This window comes from Chenopodium quinoa, unplaced genomic scaffold (genome assembly GCF_001683475.1).
Source record: "Chenopodium quinoa cultivar QQ74 unplaced genomic scaffold, ASM168347v1, whole genome shotgun sequence".
Classification (NCBI taxonomy): Eukaryota; Viridiplantae; Streptophyta; class Magnoliopsida; order Caryophyllales; family Amaranthaceae; genus Chenopodium; species Chenopodium quinoa.
This window is the reverse complement of record NW_018744092.1, coordinates 4,136,354-4,156,172: the sequence shown is the minus strand read 5'-3', so window position 1 is coordinate 4,156,172 and position 19,819 is coordinate 4,136,354. Positions and strand designations below refer to the sequence as shown.

At 35.2% G+C, this 19,819-nt stretch overlaps 2 protein-coding genes across 4 annotated transcripts; both read left to right on the top strand.

Annotated features, from left to right (window-relative positions):
• Positions 1-1,579: 1,579 nt before the first annotated feature.
• Positions 1,580-7,368, top strand: LOC110691941 (TIMELESS-interacting protein-like). The gene is made up of 5 exons (XM_021868922.1): positions 1,580-2,215; positions 2,872-2,994; positions 3,624-3,723; positions 5,503-5,696; positions 6,071-7,368. The coding sequence occupies exons 1-5, from the start codon at positions 1,871-1,873 to the stop codon at positions 6,416-6,418; spliced, it is 1,110 nt and encodes a 369-aa protein (XP_021724614.1). The 5' UTR covers positions 1,580-1,870; the 3' UTR covers positions 6,419-7,368.
• A 1,706-nt stretch (positions 7,369-9,074) lies between these two features.
• Positions 9,075-18,056, top strand: LOC110691940. Of its 3 annotated transcripts, XR_002505362.1 has the most exons (10): positions 9,075-9,491; positions 9,958-10,385; positions 11,468-11,567; positions 13,536-13,592; positions 14,119-14,242; positions 14,964-15,046; positions 16,553-16,623; positions 16,715-16,811; positions 17,151-17,218; positions 17,326-18,056. XR_002505362.1 is itself a non-coding variant. In XM_021868920.1 (9 exons), the coding sequence occupies exons 2-9, from the start codon at positions 10,054-10,056 to the stop codon at positions 17,383-17,385; spliced, it is 921 nt and encodes a 306-aa protein (XP_021724612.1). In that variant the 5' UTR covers positions 9,075-9,491; positions 9,958-10,053; the 3' UTR covers positions 17,386-18,056. The 3 variants fall into 3 exon arrangements, 2 of the variants coding, with proteins under 2 accessions (XP_021724612.1, XP_021724613.1); XM_021868920.1 differs by lacking the exon at positions 17,151-17,218 and having other exon boundaries at positions 17,329-18,056; XM_021868921.1 differs by lacking the exon at positions 17,151-17,218 and having other exon boundaries at positions 9,076-9,491.
• Positions 18,057-19,819: the final 1,763 nt, after the last annotated feature.

Here is a 19,819-nt window from a genome sequence, read left to right as displayed (position 1 = left end):
GGGTGTGTTTTTCTTTTGGAAGCTTGTGTACTGCTCTTTGATGTTTGGGAGGTTTGGGGAAGAGAGGGGGGCGGGGGGGTTAACCAATCAGTAAATTTGTAGACTTTATGCCTCAACATGACGTCTCCTTCGTACTTGTTTCTTTGTAGCTTTAAAAACACATATGCTTCCAACATTGTATGCAAAGGGTTCCAAACTTACAAATTACAGTATGCAATAGCAGATTGGGCAATCCACACCTATCTGATTAGATATGTTAGGAAAATGTCCACTAAAAGCACATTTGAGGTATAACTGGCATGCATTATGAGAGTGCCAATATCTAAGCTGGATGTAAGAGCGTAGCCTTACCTTGGACATTGGGCCATCCCTTTTACCATCTTTGTGATCCTGTATGCTTAATTTCTAAAGTTTGTGGGACCTTCCCATGATCGGTCATGGAAGGGGGATAAGAGTGCAGGTTTCAGATGGTGCGACATCATCATAGTTGATTGGCTGCTGTTATTGCATCCTCTTTGTTAATAATTTTCTTTGGGGTTATGAGACCCCATCTGATGGGCGGGCAATAAAGTATAATTTACATGCCCAATTATTGATATTCTTCGCATGGATTGATGCACTATTGTCATGCAGGAAAAACCGTTGCTTGCCTCAGCAAGCGATGAAGGAACAATTAAGATATGGGAGTGTGCATCTACACCATGATTCTGCTTCTCCAGATCAAGAACCTGTTTTGCCTTGTTTTCTTGTTCTGTGCTCTATCTGTCAAATTGACGTTGCTGCCTTTTCTGTCGTTGCAAGTTGGAGTCGTAGCTAAGCTACATGTATTCCTATGTAAACTCAATTCCAAAGTTAATATAAATATATATACTGTTGATACCAAAAATTGTTGGTGTGTAACAGAACCATTAGGATTTAGGTGAAGATTTGTAAATCTTATCAGGTTCTTTCATTGAGAATTAGTGACGTGCTAAGAAATGTCTTCCTAGTGATTTATTAATGTTGTTTTGTTGGGGATTTATGAGTTTATCTTCATCCGACTTATGAATATTTGTACTGTATGTAATATTGAATAGATCATTTCTAATAAACCAACTAGTGAGTGTCCTTGCAGTTAATATAATTTCTACCAATAGTAAACCAATATACTTTATAAATAAATATTAAAAATTCATTTGAAATTAATGTTGATTGAAATGTTATGCATATATCTCAAAAAAAAAAAAAAATCCTCAAATACATGGTTCAAGTAAAGTTCTAGAAAAATAAAATAAAGAAAATATGCTTTATCTAAGCACACCTTATTGGAAAAAAAAGTAGTGTAAAATTAGATTTAGTTATAACAGCAAAATCCGATCCAATTTATCGTAATCGATTAGTTAACATGTTGGTTAACCGTGATTAGATCGAGCAATATTAGTGTTGCATATGTCTAATGGTACAACCTACCTTCTCTCAAAAAATTGAGAACAGATCATCCAAATAAGAAATAAAATTAGATAATCGATTAGGCAATATAATACTCATGGTTGATGGCAAATGTACTTTGTTACTTGGTATTTGATTCGAAACAAAAATAAAAAGTTCAGTCGAATTAATTAATCCAATCAAATCAGACTAAATTAGAAAAATTGAGACCAAATCAGACTTAAAAAAATTTGAGAACAAGGACATATTAATTAATTCCGTACTTGTAGTTTGAATTCAATAATGAAAACTGTAGTTGGTATTTGACTCGAAACGAAAATAAAAATTTCCCTCCCATTTTACCCGCCAAAACGAAGAACCTTTATATAGAATTAGATAGTAGAAGAACTCAAATCCCCAATCTCAAATATCAGATCTGTTATTTCATCACCAACCTACGATTATGAGCGACGCCGGCGGCGGTGCCGCAGTTCCGACGGGATGCTACAAGTGCGGCCGACCTGGCCACTGGTCTCGCGACTGTCCTTCTAACCCTAACCCTAACCCTAATGTCAATTCAACTTCTTCTTACCCAAAATCCTCCAATAATTTCTCAAAGTTCGGCGATGGTGGTAATGGCAGCAGCAGTAGCTTCCAATTGAAGCCTACTGCTTCTGCTTCGAAGCCGAAGAAAGCGCCTCGAACTCGGCCTAAGCTTACCCCGGAGTTACTGCTTTCTGAGAAAGGTCTTGGGTACATTCTCCGCTATTTTCCTCGTAATTTCAAGTACAGAGGCCGGGGCCATGAGGTAAAATTTGATTCCTTTTTTGTTTTCTGCTAATTGTTTGATTGAATTGAGGATGAATTTGGAAAAATGGTGCATTTGTTCATTTGACAATTAGTTGCACTTTTTTTAGCTTTTGAAAACGCCCTTTTAGTGAAGGGTGGAGATGGTAAATTATTTTAGAATGGTGGTTGTTATGGTGAAAGATCTTGTGAAGAGGTTCGAGCCGGGTTGTGGATTGGGATGTGGGTAGTGAACAGGTTGTAAAATCTACTATTTGATTGGTATGATTCGAAATTAATTCATATATGGCCGTGTGCACGGCTTTCGCAGGCTAATAAAAGTGAACAGAGCTTCAGTAATTGAAATGGCATGGCATTTTTTTTTTTATTTTTTTTTATTTTTGCAAAATAGCCAAGTTTGACATGTACCCATGTCCAAGCCCCAAGCACCCGTGTAAGAAAGTTTCAACATATTTTCAAAAATTGAATATAATGTACAGTCTGAACTTTATAGAAGTCATTTGACTCAATTGAAGTAAAAACTGCTCAAATGAGCCTTCTATTTTTTGTAATTATAATTTACATATGGACTATGCAGTACAAAATAATGGATGAACATGTTATTAACCATTTGATGTATTGTGAATTTGTGATCATTGTTAATTTTATCTACTACAGGTTAATGATCTGAGGAATCTACTTCGTATGTATGCTGAATGGCATGCGCAATTACTTCCATACTTTCCATTTGCTCAGTTCATACACAAGGTAGAGGAAGCTGGATCTTCAAAACGAGTGAAGGTAGATTTTCTTTTCTTACGATTAATTCTTCTAGCATTCTTAAATGTTTGCTATTATCTCTCTATGTAGTTTGACTCTTCTTTTGGCAAGTGTTTTTTTTCTTAATATTATTATTAATACTACTTTTTAAAATATGATCTTAAGTTTCCTCAATTCAAATTCCCAGATTTGTGCTTTTGGTAAACAATAACAGTGCTGATTAAAATGTATTTTGTTTTCATTGCTGTTCCTTATCACTAAGCTGCCTGATCTAGAGTGGTGTTTTGGTGAATGTCACTTGACTATTTGAATATCAATATAATTCTGTGATTTTTCTCTTTGTAATAAACACTTCAAAGGGGATTAGGAGTTCGGACCATTGTTTTCAAATAAGCAAAAGCTGAGTCATTTTTTTTCCTATATTCATATATAGGGAGCATGCATAAGTGATAACACCCTGGCAGTCTCTCTTGCTTCTCTGTTTTGCACTCACTAGAATTTTTTGCCTCTTGGTTGTCATCATTTTAATCTACTTTGTGATTTAAACTATGTTATCATTGTGTAAATGGCAAAATCTCAGGGTACTAGAGTGAATTCTCCTTTTCTTTGTCTACTTTTTGATACTGATCTCTTCGATATGCTGTTCCTAGACATGCATTGCCGAGTTAAAAGAAAGAGTTGCTAATGGAGGGGATCCCACGAAACTGAACGAGACAGTTACTGAAAATGAGATCTCGTATGATAAAGAAGGTATTCTAATTTGCTATGCATATATCCGGAGTAATATACTTGAAATACTTGTCTTATGTGCTTACTTGTCACTGTTTTGAAGATTGAGCTACTGTTAATCTTATTCCTTAATGCTTACAAGGAGAATTATAATTATTATTTATTGGTAGAAAATGTGGACATGTTGAAGAAAACAAATAAGAGGTTCAATGAGGTTATTGTGTGCCAGAAAAGAACAATTTATCATTTTGTATTTAATTTATATGTTGCTATCAGTCATATCAAGTTGGTTTTACAATGGTTTTGAATGGATAAATGACATAATATAAGTCTATAGTCTGGTTTCTGCTCTTATCTTTTGAGAGACGGGAACCCAATATTAGTCAGATCTACTTTAGTTATGATGATCTAAGGTTTAACATTATTTTTCGGTCCATCTTAGGTTCGTCTTTATGCTTTTCAATCTCTGTTTGTCCCATCAACCTGGCTTAGAATTTGAGAGAGCTCCTGAAATGAGCCTTTGCTTATTATTATCTTTTTTACCCACAGACAATGATGACCAATATGGCTTAGAATGAAATTCTGAATAAAGGTATGAACCTTAACATGGTTAGAGTGAGCAGCGGCTCAGTTTATTAAGCAGGAAGACCTGGCCCTACACAAAGCCACCTTGTAGGCCATGGGCCAAGCCTGGGCTGCATTTTCTAAATTTGGCCTGAAATGGTTGTTAACTAATTGAATATTGGGGGGGTGCTCAAGGGATTGAAGCATGAAATTAATTGGCAGCCTTTCTCCAAAATCATGGGCTTTGTTTTCTTTCTGATGTACCTCCAACCCCTAAAATTTTAATAAAAATGATGGGAAGGGATATTATTGTGAGCACTGAGCAGTAGTTTTGTTAACTGGCAGGTTCATGTTCTGCCCATCCGAATATGGTGAAGAAACTGACTGCCTGATTAAAGTTATTGGCCTTTTTAATTGTGATATGAAAGGTCATTATGCTAGGGCCCTATTCTACTTGGCTCTCTTGAAGTCATAACATGGAAGCTGGTATTCTTACAAGATAGTAGGAAGGTTTTTGAACTTTTTTCCTTTTAATACAAGTATGATTGATTGACATGATGAGATTAAGTGTGTCTGGATAGCATTCATAGCAATGTTGGGGGGATGGGAAAGGGAGGAGAGGGGGAAGTGAGAAGTAGATTTGCGTTTCCCTCCAAGTCTTTCCTTTGGAAAACAAAATGGATTCTAAATTCTTTTCATAAGAAAACTAATACTTCACTCTTTCTTCCCCTCCATTCAAATTCTCTAATCCAAACATAGCTGAAGGGGTTGAGGTTACCCTTGTTAGCCAGTCAGTTGAAATTTGGCTATTTTTATTAGCATTTTGCTGTACCATCATATATCTGTTTTAAGTTTTCTTCACAAAAAATCTTTTGATATGTAATGTTAGGGAATATGTAGGAATTTCTTTCCTTAAACAATGAGCTAAGGACCCTTTTGCCATAAAGATGAACTTTGATCACATATTTATATATGTTCTCTAAGCTGTGTATCTGTCTTGGCTGAAGTTTGAACATTGAGGTGCACCTCAAAAGGAAACCCCCTCACTGCTGAAGTAGGACTTGAGTTACAGTTTTTAAGGTTCGAAGAGAAATCAACTCTAAGGCAGCTATATATAACGTTTGAAGTTGAATATTTAACTCATAATCAATCAGTGACATTTGTGTACATCTGCACTTAGAAATTTCTATATGGATTTCAGTTCTTCACATGCTTGTTTCCATCCAATTCTTTCAGATGTCCTAAATGTGAGCGAGCCTACTCACGGCCAAGAGGACTTACCTTTCAATGGAAATGATGCTGATGAGATGCATGACCTGACTTTTAATGGGATGAATGCTGATGAGATGCATGACATGCCTTTCAATGGGAATGATGATGATGACATGCATGTAGACATGCTCAATGAAATATATGACAAGACTGTTGAAGTAAGTTCCAAACCTCTACCAGGGTCTCAGACTCTTGGTTGAGTTTATTTTGTTTGTTTTCTGAAAAGCATAATTCAATGATACCGTTTTTCTTCAGTATAGAAATTGGAAAAGGAAAAGCATTTCTTCTTCTAGACTCGTGATTGACAATTTAGAAAGGAACTGGCTATTTGGCATGATGAACTTGTCAAAATTAGATCTAATGCAAGCAATAGAATGGAATAATTATTGAGGCTCAAGGAAGTTAATTGAGGGATACATTGGAGCCAATAAATTGATAAATTGATCATAAATAGACCTGTGTCAACCTTTTTCTTATTTATTTTGGCCGGAGTGCCTAAATTTTTTTCTTACTGATGCTTGTTTTGCAACAGGAAACATCCATATCTAGGAAATCTAACACCATAAATGCTGATCTGCCACCAAGTGACAGTTCAATCAAACAAAGAGATCAATCATTAGGTGATGGTGGAAATTCCAATCCTATTGAGATTACAGAAGAACAAAAATCACTGATGGAAGCCAAGAGATTGAAGGCTCTTGAAAGAGTTGCTGCTGTGGGTGACAAACCAATGAAGAATTCAGATCAATCATCAGGTGTAGGAGCTGGCAGCTCCAACCCTACTCAGATTACAGAAGATCAAAAATCACTAATGGAAGCCAAGAGACAACAGGCACTTGAGAGAGCTCGTGCTCGCAGTCGGCTGTTGCCAGCTTCTTGACCTTTTTTGGTGCAGTAGACATGCTCTTGGTTTTTCTTACACTTAATCTGCAACAAATAGGACTTTTCTTCTGGGGTAGGAGCAATATCAGCTGTAAATTCTCTGATATGCTTTTGTAAATTTGCTGTTGTGCTTCTGTGCTGAAATTATGTTTGCTTGCTGATAGAATCTATAACATATAGCTTTGTCCGTTCAAAGGTTCCGCAGCTGGCAGGATGTCTGATTGACATTGGGCTATAAGCCTATAAGTGACTGGAATAAAAACCGACGAAAATAGGTTGAATGTTATGTACTATTATGTGAAGCATTCTTAGATATGTCAATTCTTGTTTTATAAAGTGATGCTCTGATCTTCTTTTTCCTCTGCAAAGACTTGTGCTTGTGGATATTATGGAGTTATCAGAGATAAAACTTCTTCTTTTTCCAGAGTACATTGTTTGATTGATACAATAGTGCGAAATTAATCATTACTGCACTCAAGTTTAGGATGGGGAGTGAGTGAGAATTATTGATGATGCATAGATGTTAGCTGTAAATAATTATAGAACATAACTAAATTGGAATTTTTTTTTTTTTGGCAAATTCTAAAAATAAGAAAGGTTTGAAATCATCTAAACTTTTTTTTTTCGGATATGAATATATTTACAGTTCTTGGAGTACATAAAAAAATTAAATATATTTCTTAAAATGGTACGGAGTATAACTTTGTGAATTTAACACAAAATCAAGTGTTATTTTTTTATTTTTTATTTTTTATTATTATTAACATGTTATGATTCTAAAACTTTCTTTTTGTATTTTCTTATATTTGAAAATAGGTTTGAAGAAAAACTTGTCATTTTTTAATAGCGACAGAATGAAAAATCATGATAGTATATGAAACTATGAATGAATTTTTTTTTGTCTTGATTTAGAATTAATTGCTAATTATGTTTCTTCAAAGATAGTGACAAAAAGAGTGATAAAACACCATTGAATTTGGATATCTATTATTAATATACATGAGTCATATATTCTAATGTGCAATCCATTATTGATAGAGTTCGAACAAGTTGTAGAATTAATTATAATCCTAGTGTTTTTTGTCATTGAATCAATGTGCTTGTGACACATATTAAATGTACAAATTGATGTTTTTAGAATTTATATTCTAGCTAAACTTTTTAAAGTTAGGTTTGAAGCTGCATGAACTACTCATATGTCATTATCTTCATTGCCACCAAAGTTTATCAATCACGGTACAAATCTTGTGATAGTCATATAAGAGCTTTACTGCAATATGAGCTAATTACTTGTATAGTAAAATTGTTCGCTTCCATTCAGATCGATGTTAGCCCATTTTTTATTATTTTTATTTTATTTTATTTTTTATATCATAAAAATTAAACTCTTTTTATTCAGTGGACCAAAACACCGTGCATAAATTTATTAGTGCATTATAATTCTTCACTTTGAAATACCAATGCAATAACTAAGAGAAAGAAGAGAGTTTAGGCCTTTAGGGTAGTTGATCAAATTTATAACTACCATGCGAAAACATAAGGTTGAGTCTTACCAAGCACAATCCGAGATATTTATTTCCCTTTGATTAACTTCATCTTACTCTAGAAAACAAAAACTAATACAAGTACAATAAATCCTTATTTTATAGCCTAAAGGCTAAATATAATTAATTAGTTATGAACTGATATGAACAAAGAAAGTAATGGATTTCTACTACTTTGTACAACTAAATAAAAAAATGTAGAGTGCATGTGTATATAATAGTAGTTATGCACACACCTCTTGGCGCACTTTCATTGTTCCTTTTCATTTCTTTTTGAGCATTGTTTCTTCTTTTCCTTGCAAGTTGCAAAATGGTTGGGAAAGAAGGGTGGAAAGGACATAAAAAAAAAAAAGCATGTCAAAAACACAGTGCAAAATAAAAAAAATAAAAAATAAAAAAAAACACACAACACAACACAAAATATAAAAGAAATCACACAAACATAATTTCAATGTTCTACGAGTAATATACCTAATTATAGGGTAGTACTTAGTCTAGTGATAAGAGATATCACTTATGATCTTAAAGTCGTAAAATAAATTATAAATACTTATTTTTTTAGAGCAATTCATATATTGAGTAATGCTTAAAGGGTTCAACTACACTACATTTACAATGATGTCACTACATATTGTCTACACTAACATAATTTTGTTTAGAATTTTAATGGTTTATCATTAAAACGCTACTTGATTTGACATTTTAGTGAAAGGCAAAACGGTTAACCTAATCAGTGACTTTTTCATGTAAATGGCGTGAGAGGTGAGATTTTAGAGACATATTGGTAGTTAACCATAACCCATTAACTTTTAATAAAGTTAAAAATTATTCGCTAAATTAGCGCGCAGTTTGATATGTTAATCAGTGGTTTAGTTTGCTATTGATTGCTAACATGGATGGTACTCCATATTTCAGAAATATTGACATCTTTTAGCATTATTTAGAGAAATCGCTTATTTTTTCAGGCCGAAAATTGTCTTTCTCTTTTCGATGGTACTTCAGATTATGACTTGAATTAGTATACTCGTAATAGATGTTGGTTCAATAACATCGTATACTTGTGAAAGATGCCGGTTCAATCGGATCGTAGCTAAAGGGGAGGAGAGAGAAAAAGGCGAGGGGTGTGAGGCTCCACAATAATTGGCATCAAATGCTGCCTTATTGGGATTCTCACTGTTGCTGAATTCCAAGATCTGCAACAACACACTACAACAAAACCTGGAAAATTAAATTCATAATTTTCTCACACACCAACGCATACATTCACTCTCTCTTTCTCTCTCTTCCCCCACCCACCTTTTTGCCCCCCTTCTTCGCCTTCCCATTGGCAGATACCCTTCTTTCTCCATTCTCTCTCCTCAATTCACAATAAAGCAACACACTTTAAAGTAGTAGCGTTGGTGGTGCTTGGGTTTTTTGTTTTGTTTTGTGGGTATTTTAATTTTTCCAGGAAGATAAAAAAGATATCTCATAAACCCTCTTCAATTAGGGCTCTTACTATTTTCACCCTTTTCAATTTTTCTAGAGGTATCTTCTCTCTCTACTATTGATTCTTTATTAGGGTTTTCTTGTTTCTTTGATTAGTACTTTTTGTTGAGATTTTTTTTTTTTTGGAATTTTCTTGCTTCCCTTTGATTTCTACTTTGAGCTGCTTCTGGGGTTTTCTGGGAATTTGTAAATTTTTACTGGGTTTTGATTATTATCTCTTCTTCTTTCCTAATTTTTGTGGGTTTCTCGTAATTTTTCAGTTTGATTTATTTTTAGCAAGTTACAGCTGTTATTGGTATCTAATTACTAATTAGATTAAGGTAATTAATTTTTGTGCTATAATTAATTTTTTGTTTAGTTAAAGTTTGCTCCTAGTGATTCTAGATGAGGTTATTTGAAGTTTTGAGCTGAATTTTATGTTTTTTTTTTCCTTTGAGTTTCTTTAATTATTTATGTGTTGTTATAGACTTAAAAGTGCTTTTTATGATTTGATTCTGATTTCTAGGTGTAGAGTTCACGCAATGTGAGTATGTGACATTTGAAAGTACGATTCTTTTGCGGGCGTAGTTCTTTGTGAATTTTGTGATTGGAGCCAGTAGAGATGGCAGCAGAGTCTAATACAAGCTTTCATCAGGAAGACGCCATAGCTGCTAGTTTGCATCGACATGCTATATCGTTTCAGTCGGGGGCAGTAAATAGCACGTCGGAGATGATCCCGATTGGTAACTATTATGGGATGAATAATAGTAATGGAAATCTAATGTTTTGCGACAATTCTAGCATCATTAGTAGTAGCAGTCCCACCACAACTCCTGTTGGCAGTTCATCTGGTACTCTTCTTTTGGATTCGGTGCCTGGGCTAAAGCACGATGCTGGCCTCGCTGTTGAGTGGACAGAGGAAGAGCAGTACAAATTGGAAGATGGCCTTGTCAAGTTAGTACTCTATTCTTTAGGCTATGTTTGGTAGTTAAACCTACACTTTCACGTATATATGAAGTATCTTTGTGGATTATGACTCAACTTAAACATATTTGCTATGTTAATATTCCCAAATTTTTAGAAATGTGTAAAGTAAACTGTCAAACTATATTAGTATAATGTCTTCTATCTAGTTGAAAAGAAGTTTCTGTTGCCCTGCTACAGTAATCATTTGCCGTGAAGTATAGAAGTAGAAGATTGCTAGTGAAGACATGCATACCTAACTTCATCTGCGAAGTTTGTCAACATCTTGATTGTCTTTAACAAATCTATGCATGTTTATTACTTCTCAAATGTTCTTTCGGTTAGCCTTATTGTTTTGCTACGTCTATTCCTTGTCAGAATGAGTTTGTTAGGGAAACTTGAATATTAGGGAATAGGGACCATTTCGTCTGGGGGTCCTTAAGAAAAGGAAAGAGAACTCTCATTACTAAATTTTAATCTACGTAGTTGGTTGAGATGTTGTAATGCCTTTTGCTGATTATGCAGCATGTAGCCTTGTACTCATCATAGGAGGTTTTTCTATTCCCTTGCCCTCCCATAGGCATTACAATCTACAAGAGAATCTTTTTTGGGTGCTAGAGGAAATGTGTCTCAGGTATAAAGTGAAGAACTAGGGATCGCGGCATTGTGGGTAGTGTGAGATGAGGTGGGAGTGGAATTGTGAGGGAATTGAAGCATTCACATTGGCCATGATAACTATAAGGGTAGAAGATTCCGAAAATGACTTAATCTTTATTTTGGTGAGGAACCAAATATCTTGAGAGGGAATATGATGCCACTCCTTAACTAACTACATTAGTTAATTTTCTTTTTTAATATCTTTCCTGATTCCCCTTCCTTATCTTTGAACTGTTGTACGTTCCATTACTGACATACGCCCCCTCAATGTGATCTCCAAAGTTATGCCCTCAATATAGTCATTTATGCTATGAGCCTATCATTGCTATTCTATGCCCTTATACTTCCCATTATATCTAAGTTGGCAAAAATTTAGTATTAACCTTACTGCCCTACTTGTAATATGTGATTGTCAGGTATAAGGATGAGCCTAGTATCTTGAAGTACATCAAAATTGCAGCTCTTTTGCGAGACAAAACTGTACGTGATGTTGCTCTCAGATGTCGGTGGATGACGGTAAGCTGTTCAATTTTTGCTTAATTACTATCTTCTCTCCCATCCTTGTAAGTTTACATTATAATGAAATCTACAAGCTTTGTCTACTTTTAGCAATAGATGGTTATCTAATATCAACTTCAATGGGAATATGATTAGGTTGTCACTTAAATATCTGAGCTGAGATTACAGGATTGGTAGTCGATATTCCTGTTTTTTCTTTCCATTTACATATGGTTTATTTTGGAGTGGATAATCGGGGAAGTATAGGGCAATGAAACAATCTTTGTATAGACTTAGTTTCATATATAGCTAATAATCTTCAAGTGAAGATCTTTGTGACATGTAAAGTAAAAATACAAGTAGACCAACCTGCTCTTCTTTTTCCTTGTGATGTTGCCATGATCCCTTATTCATTATGATAGGTTGTTGTACAATAGCTACCACCAGCTCTTTCCACTAGTATTTCATAACGCATTTCTCTACGAAAATTATTGCCGTTACATATCAGGAATATCACTTAAGAAGTCTGCTGAAGTGCTGAAGAAACTTTTCTTTAAAATAAAATGATATTGTAATGGAAACTTTCCCACACAGAAGTCAGTGGCTCCACTTTTTTGCTCCTTAACAGAGCCTAGCAGATTAAGGCTTCTAGTGCCTTAGTTGTATAACAAACTTTCGTTTCTGGCCTTATTTGTTGTAATTATTGATGCAAAACTTCATAGGGCCATGGTGAAATGCAGAAGATCATATCAGAGTTATCCCTTGCCCCAAATGAGAAGATATTGGGGAGTAATTGAAGGGTACCACAATTAAGGTAATCCACTGTTCTGGGTGGATGTGGATGTTTATTATGTGTGATGCGAGGATAAATTCCACACCATATATTCGAAGAATGAGATTTCAGTATCACCTTTGATTTAGTTTGCGAAAGGCAAGTGTCTCATTAGATATGTCTCCAATTTGATGTCATTATTAAGTATAACACTATTTCCAACCATCTTCCCTATTTCACACCTCAGTGGGTAGGGGTTATATTTAAATGATGTTAAATCAGGTGGAAAGTTTTGGGTATTTTTATTTTCCTGATCTCCCCATAAATAATATAATTTGGTCCGACTTAGAACATTGTTGCTAATGCCATTGGGGTTTATCAGATTCTCTGGTAAAGTGGAGCAGTTCATCCTTCTTTCCAGAGGTCCTCAACTCTGTGCTTATTTGTTTCACTAGTGTAACCTTCTCTATATGACACTTTTGTGAGCAGTACATTTTCATTTCTTCTGACGATTATCTTGTTGGGACACTATAGTGTTGAAGGCGTGCCTATTAGTTTGATGCATATGTGCACTAAAATGTGACAGAGGTAGTGACTCACAAGAGTGCCCATAGATTTGTAGTTGTTTGTACGCTACCAAAGATTGATGGAAACCTCTATATCTAAGTTGGTGGACAAATTAGTTTAAAAGTAAATCCAGCTTTAAGATCCCAGATTCCCAGCTACTGCGTTGCTTTAGTGTCAAACAATGATTCTTACCACCTAAAGCTCTTTGTACTTTTAAATGGGATTTATTTGAGCCCCTGTCGCTATAGGCCCATACTGTGTAACCAATTTCAACTGGCACCCCCTTAATTCATTCTCCTTCATTGTGCATGTGATATCTCACTTAGTTTCCCTGATCTCTAGATTCTTCTTTCTTTCTTATCCCCTCCTCTCCATAAACCTGGCTACCACATATAAGAAGCAAAAACATAGGTCACTATTAGGATTCCTCAAAATTAAAGGGTAACCAGAACCCTAATTGTACCCCTGTGGGAAATACATCTACTTGTCAAGTTGTCATTATGAAGATCGTTATTTTATTGTGCTTTCAGCTGATGGAATGCTAAATAGTCTTATATAGTAGTTTTTAGTAGAGTATATCATTTATATAAACTATTTAACTAGATATGCATTTGGTTCTGACAAATAAATTCCTTGCATTTCCACAGAGAAAGCGGAGAAAACAAGAAGAATCACACTTAGGAAGGAAGGGAAATTACAGAAAGGTATGTTTGACGATGTTTGTATGAAGCTGTATGCATTTCCTCCATGGTTTATTCTCTTGTTTGAAGTAGGCTGATAAGTGTTGTGGACATGCGGGTTAACGTCCGTTTGGGTTTTCCAATAAATAAACTTATTAAGTGCACTTCATGCTTTAATGTGAATGTGTTTGTTACTTCCTCTGATCTCTCTCTCTCTCTCTCTCTCTCTCTCTTTTTTAATTTTTTAATTTTTTTTTAATGTTTTATTTTATTTGTATGTTTACTTCTCTATGCTGTTGGTGATTATTTTTCCAAAGCTTGTAAAAACCAATGAAATGCAAGAATGGCTTGCTTATCAAGTAATGCACTACATAGTAGAATTTTCTTTCATACATTTTATCTGCCTCTTAGGAGACAGTATGCTAGTACTGTATAAATCATGCTTGGTGAACTGTGAACATGTTGTAAGGCCACCTATGTATTTCTGTTGCAAGTTTGAAATTTTGTGTTAATGATTGGTTATCTAATGATTTCCTTCGTACTTTCCCAGGATAAATTCGTGGAATCATCTTCAAAGACTAATTTACCATCACCGTCAATATCTAACATGAACATGACTCCATATTCTTTTCAGCCGAATCAGATGGATCATAATCAGCGTGTAAAATGCCAAGGTCTGTCTTTCAACAATTATAAAATCGGACATGATGTGTAACACTTATTTTTTATGAAGCATACTATTTGAAAGAAAGTCTTTCTATGTCCCTGTCAAAAAAAAAAAAAAAGTCTTTCTATGTTTATTATGTTAGAGAAAGTGTCTATGTCTGTTTGCATTGATGTATGTACATATGGCAATTTTCCATCAACTTTATCATCATAGCTTTGCTCCTTGACATGCTTCATATGCTTTTGACATTTCTTTCCAAGTTTAGTGGCTGTCTCCTTGAACCTTGGAAAAAATGTTGTCCATATCTGAAGGAATTTTCTGAAACGTTGATGCCAATACGTATCATATTCTCATGTGCGGGCTTTTGTGCAAATATAGTTTCCATATCTGAAGGACTTTTTCTGCTCAAAACATAGCAAAATTCCAAGTTTTCTGTTATAAATGTGGAGTCTAGAACCAAAGGTAAAATGAGATCTCCGTGTAGATCATATCTAGAAGCCAGTTTGAGGCATTATAAGATTATCTCCTTGATGAAGTTTCACTTTTGGAGCTGTAAAAATAAAACTCAAAATTAATTGACACACTGGTTTAGACAATATATATCCTATGTTCGGTTTAAGTTGTAATTTGATAAAGGTCTTGGTAGTTGGTCAAGTACACACTTGTTTACTATATGCAATTGGCATTTTGCTCCTATTAATCTCTTTTTGGATTTTAATTGTTAACAGTGTTGACCGGGAAAGCTAAGCATCTATTGGAGCAGAATATTCAAGCCTTAAATCATATTAACAGTAATATATCATTGCTGAAGGTGAGCTTCTTCTGACTGGAATAAAAATGTGGAAGGTTTTGTTTTGTTTTGTTTTGTTTTGTTTTTTTTTTTTTTTTTTTTTTTTTTTTTTGTTTATTGTGAACTCAGATTTTACAAACAGATTTATCTGCATCTATCTTGTTTGCTTTGGAAATGTTAAGTACTACCCTTCTGTCCTATATATGTTCTCAACTTTGGCATTAAAAGAAAATACTCCTATGTGAGATATCGAGTTTCCTATTTCAACTTGTCTCAAAATAGTTGTTAAGACCTATTACTCATTTACCAAAGTATTTGAAACTTTTACAAATCTAAAAGTTGACCGGGAGAAAGTAAGCAGAAGGGGTGAAAGATGGTGTATCAAATTACGCTTTCTCTTTCTTGCCTTTTCTTTCTACGATGCTTGACTAGTAACATGGAAGGGAGGGATTCTCAAATTTATGCGGACTCCATTTCTCATTTAACAAGTGGGTTAAACTACCTGTCTAGTTTGTTCTATGTGTTTTATGCCAGGTGAGAAATAATCTGAGTCTTGATTGTTGGATATATTCAAAAGTAACAGCCAGCCATTCTGCTATGCCCAAGAATGTAGGTTTCCAGTTTCCTCCTTCCTCCAGCAACCTAGTTGGGAGCTTTGTTAGAGGCAACTGAATAATAGTACATACAAATAATATGGAGTGATTTGGCCATGAGTCTTATAATTACAACTGAAAATCTCCAAAATTTATTACTCTTCCCCAGAAATGACCCTAATAAGTGCCTCACCTGCAAATTATAAATGTCTACCCTCTGCATCCTTTTTGAAGCTTCATGGTTTCCTATTTCTAAATATCTCAAAATAATTTGCAATTGCCTAGTTTTGTTTGTCCACCCTTGTTCTCTTACTTATTTATCTCTTCACAATTTCTTTTACCCCCCCCCCCACTCCTCCCCCTCTAATAGTAATAACTTAAATTTTTATTTATATTTAACAACTATTCTTGAATTTTGTGCAAAATGAAATATGTAATAATTCTAATGAGGGAGTATGAATTTTCTGATCCTGTAAGGTTTGGGTTCCACTGATTTACTTAACTATTAGTGGTAATTACTATATAACGCCAAATTGCCAACTTCATATTTTTCTCAAGTCTTGCTTTTTGTGTATTTAGCCAAACTGCAATGATATTAAATTATATTAAATTCCTCTTTAGTTGTCAAAGTCCTCAAAGACACTGTAACGGGTACTTGCCACTTCCACTTGGTTGCCACTTTGTAATTTTGTATAATGTTCATGAGATACCTGAGGTGTTTTTGTTGTCTGGAGTGTTGCCATTTGAATCTGAATAACATAATAATTAATGTGGTACACTGGTATCGTACTTTGGTCGGCCTCCTTCATGTGAACACCTCTTTTGGGTTCTTTTAATAGTTGATATAGCTCCTCAATATTGTCCTCTTTTTATTTGGTTGGTAGCTTTTTTTTTTTTGTTTGTTTGTTTGTTTTAAACAAATCTTTGTGTTCAGTTGCAGGATAACATTGATCTCTTTTGTCGTACTAGAGACAACATTAACAATATCAATGCCATCCTGAATGAGTATGTATTGTTCGCCTTTTTTCTTAATCATTAAAGTAAAATTGCCATGTTTCCTTCTGGTTTTGTAATTGCAAACTTTGATCTACTGCAGCATGAAAGAGCTTTCAGGAAAACTTGGCCAGATGCAAGAGCTTCCAATATCTATTGATCAGAATCTTGCAAATAGTATCTTGCCGCGTGACAATTCGGTAGCTTCTCATGTCTTGTCTTATTCTTATTTCAGTCGTTTTGTACGTTTAGATAGTCCCAAGGATTCCTTGGAGTTAGCTATGAAGATTATTTCTGGAGAAATTGATTGAAAAATGAGAAGTAATCTCCATCACATTCATTCTTTGTCCCATGACTCCTGTCTCACTTCATTTCTTTCTTCACCTCTGTACCCCTCCACCTTTTCACCACAATCATTGTTCTCAACTTCTCATCTTGCTGATTATCCCATGCATTATGTGTGAAGGGGAAACCTGTAAATAATTTCGACTTGTATATGCTAAATGGACTCATTCGCTTACCACTCCATTGTCTTACAGTAGTAATGAAGAATGCTGCCATCTAATGCTGATCTCATGCAATCTTCTTTCCTTTCATATTTCACCCTGTAAGGCAAAAATTTAAAATAAAGATGACCTATCATGCCTATGTTTGTATTCTGTGGCGAACATAATTTAAATGCAAACTAACAATTATTTTTCATTGACGTTCCAGTAGACAATGATGTTTGGAATGCATAGAGGATTGCAACCCAAGCTGGAGTCAAGATGTTGATAGAGGATTCGCAGGAGTATTGGGTGAAGATCTGAACTACAAGTACAGAAGCTTTTGCTGTAAATTTAGTTAGGACCTTCTTTATGTTGTGTACGATTCAGTTGCATATATTGGGTCTGTGTGTAGAGAACACAATTTTGAACCTGCCGGTTGACATCAGAAGAAAATGGAATCTGGGCATCACGTCACATCATGAAATTGCAGAGGTTGCCGACTACTTAAGAAGAACACGTGTCTCAGAGCACTGGCCATCCATTCTGTCTCTTGATCTGGAGCTGAACTGTGTATAGGATGATGTCACTGAAAAGTATTAAGTAACGAAAATAACAGGCTAGGGTTGCCATTTACACTTATAACCCTGTTCTTACCCCCAATAGGTCAGTGTGATGGTAGTTGCTAGGTCTCGAACAAGGATGATTCTGTAGCTTTCGTTTGAGCATTTCGCCCTAAGAAGCTCTATTTTAATTTTATTGTGTATTATGGTGGATGAGTAGAACTAATTTCTCCATCTTTGTGCTGCTGCCAAAGACAAGACATTGTTGTAGAAGTTGTACTGATCTGATATTTATTTTTTTTCTACATTGTAATCTAATTTTCTCACTGAATTGGCCGAAAAGTTATCAATTAGCTGTTCAAATGTTGATATTAGAACAATTGTTTTTGCAAGTTTATTTGAACAATTGTGCTATAGAATTAGATTTGTTTGCTTATTTTATTTTACTTTTATTTATTTATTTATTTATTTTTATTTATTTATTTATTTATTTTTAACTCCCCTTGCCTGGTAATCAATTCGAAAGAATTATTTGTTGTCGCCTTGTTGGTTTATTGATTTTTAGTAGTCAACTTTCAAAATCAGATACTTCGTATGTACGACTTTTGATGTCACAACCATAAATTAAAAATTAGCTGTGATAGAATAATTTTTTTGGGATTACAAATTGATTGGCTGAATATATGGAAGAGAAATCAAAATCAACATTCGTGGATGTTTAGCTATTCATTACTAGCGAGAAATTTATAATGTACGAGATATTGGAACTGCTGAGAAGCAAAAGAACTTCCCAGCAGTCCAATATCGTCAAAGATGAGGTTAATAGGAGCTTTCCCCTGCTTCCCAGTACTGATTGCTTACACGACTTCTAGCGCGTCACATTCTAGCTCAACGTGCTCATATCCAAGTTGTTGTGCAAGTAGCAGACCCATTCAGCCATAGCAACCTGACCATCAAACTTCACACTGCTAACAGCCACTGCAATCAGTTGCCCATCATTTCCCGCGCACAGCAGCACCCAGACCAGCACCTTCACCTTTCATCACAGCAGCATCAGTATTGATGCTCACCTTCCTTGCAGGCGGCCTTTGCCATCCCCCTCTAGAAGCCAAAGAGCAAAACCCCGTTCTACAAGAAACAGCATCACTATATTTTCTATAATCACGCATGACCCATCAAACACAAGAAACAGCATCACTATACTTCGTAGTTGTACTGATTACTTAATCATATCCACAATCAAGTATATGTTTGGATTTTAGAGTTCCATTGGCTTCAAAGATTAATATAATAAGTAGGATTAATTAATATTTCTAATTTGAATTTTTATTCAAACAAGATATTTAAGTAAGAGATTTGACTGATTAAAAAAAAAAAAAAAACATAGAAAGAGTAGCTTTCTTATATAATGGTAGTAAGAAGTGTTCTTTTCCTACCCGTACTTGTACAACCTAGATTGATACGAGTAGTAAATAAGTTAGGTGCTCCGTAGAAGCTTTGCAATAGTTTGTGCACGGTGCACCCACAATTTTCCTGCCTTTCCTCCCAAAAAACAGCATATCCTCACTCAACTGATCTTAGCATTGCTGCTTCTTGTCAGACGGGTTTCGATGTTCATGGTATGTACCCTACTAACTAAGAGCCAACTACACTGGTAGAGGATTTAATGAGGCCTACAGCTACATTCAGTAGAGATGATCCCAAACAATAACCTAAATTTCAGACACCCTTCAGCTAAGATATAGCTCCCAAGTAATCTGTTATGCAATAAACTTAAAGAAAAGCAACAGCATTCCTCGGACCAATTGCCAGTGTCATGTTTAAGCTAGCTATTCACAGAGATTACTAGAGAGAGAGAGAGGGTTCGGACAAAATTAACGTCGTGAAAACTAACTTTAATCAACCAAACAACTTTACTTTAGTCACCATATATTCTGATAGCTAACTTCAGAAAAGGGAACTTACATTCTGAATATGAGGCAGAGTAGAGGTGGGCGCAGGCCGGCACGGTGGTGGCCCGGCCCGGCATGAGCCCTCCATAGGCATGGCACGGCACGGTGGCCCAGCAGTGGGCCGTGGGCCATGCCGTGAACAAAATTTTCAGAAATCGGCATGACATGGTCGGTCATTTGGCCCGTGAGCACGGCATGCGGCACGGCC

Coding starts and splice junctions, on each gene's coding strand:
- LOC110691941 (XM_021868922.1), top strand. CDS start 1,871: ATGAGCGACGCCGGCGGCGGTGCCGCAGTTCCGACGGGATGCTACAAG. Junction 2,216..2,871: donor ACAGAGGCCGGGGCCATGAG/GTAAAATTTGAT, acceptor TATCTACTACAG/GTTAATGATCTGAGGAATCT. Junction 2,995..3,623: donor GATCTTCAAAACGAGTGAAG/GTAGATTTTCTT, acceptor TGCTGTTCCTAG/ACATGCATTGCCGAGTTAAA.
- LOC110691940 (XM_021868920.1), top strand. CDS start 10,054: ATGGCAGCAGAGTCTAATACAAGCTTTCATCAGGAAGACGCCATAGCT. Junction 14,243..14,963: donor TCAGCGTGTAAAATGCCAAG/GTCTGTCTTTCA, acceptor AATTGTTAACAG/TGTTGACCGGGAAAGCTAAG. Junction 15,047..16,552: donor GTAATATATCATTGCTGAAG/GTGAGCTTCTTC, acceptor CTTTGTGTTCAG/TTGCAGGATAACATTGATCT.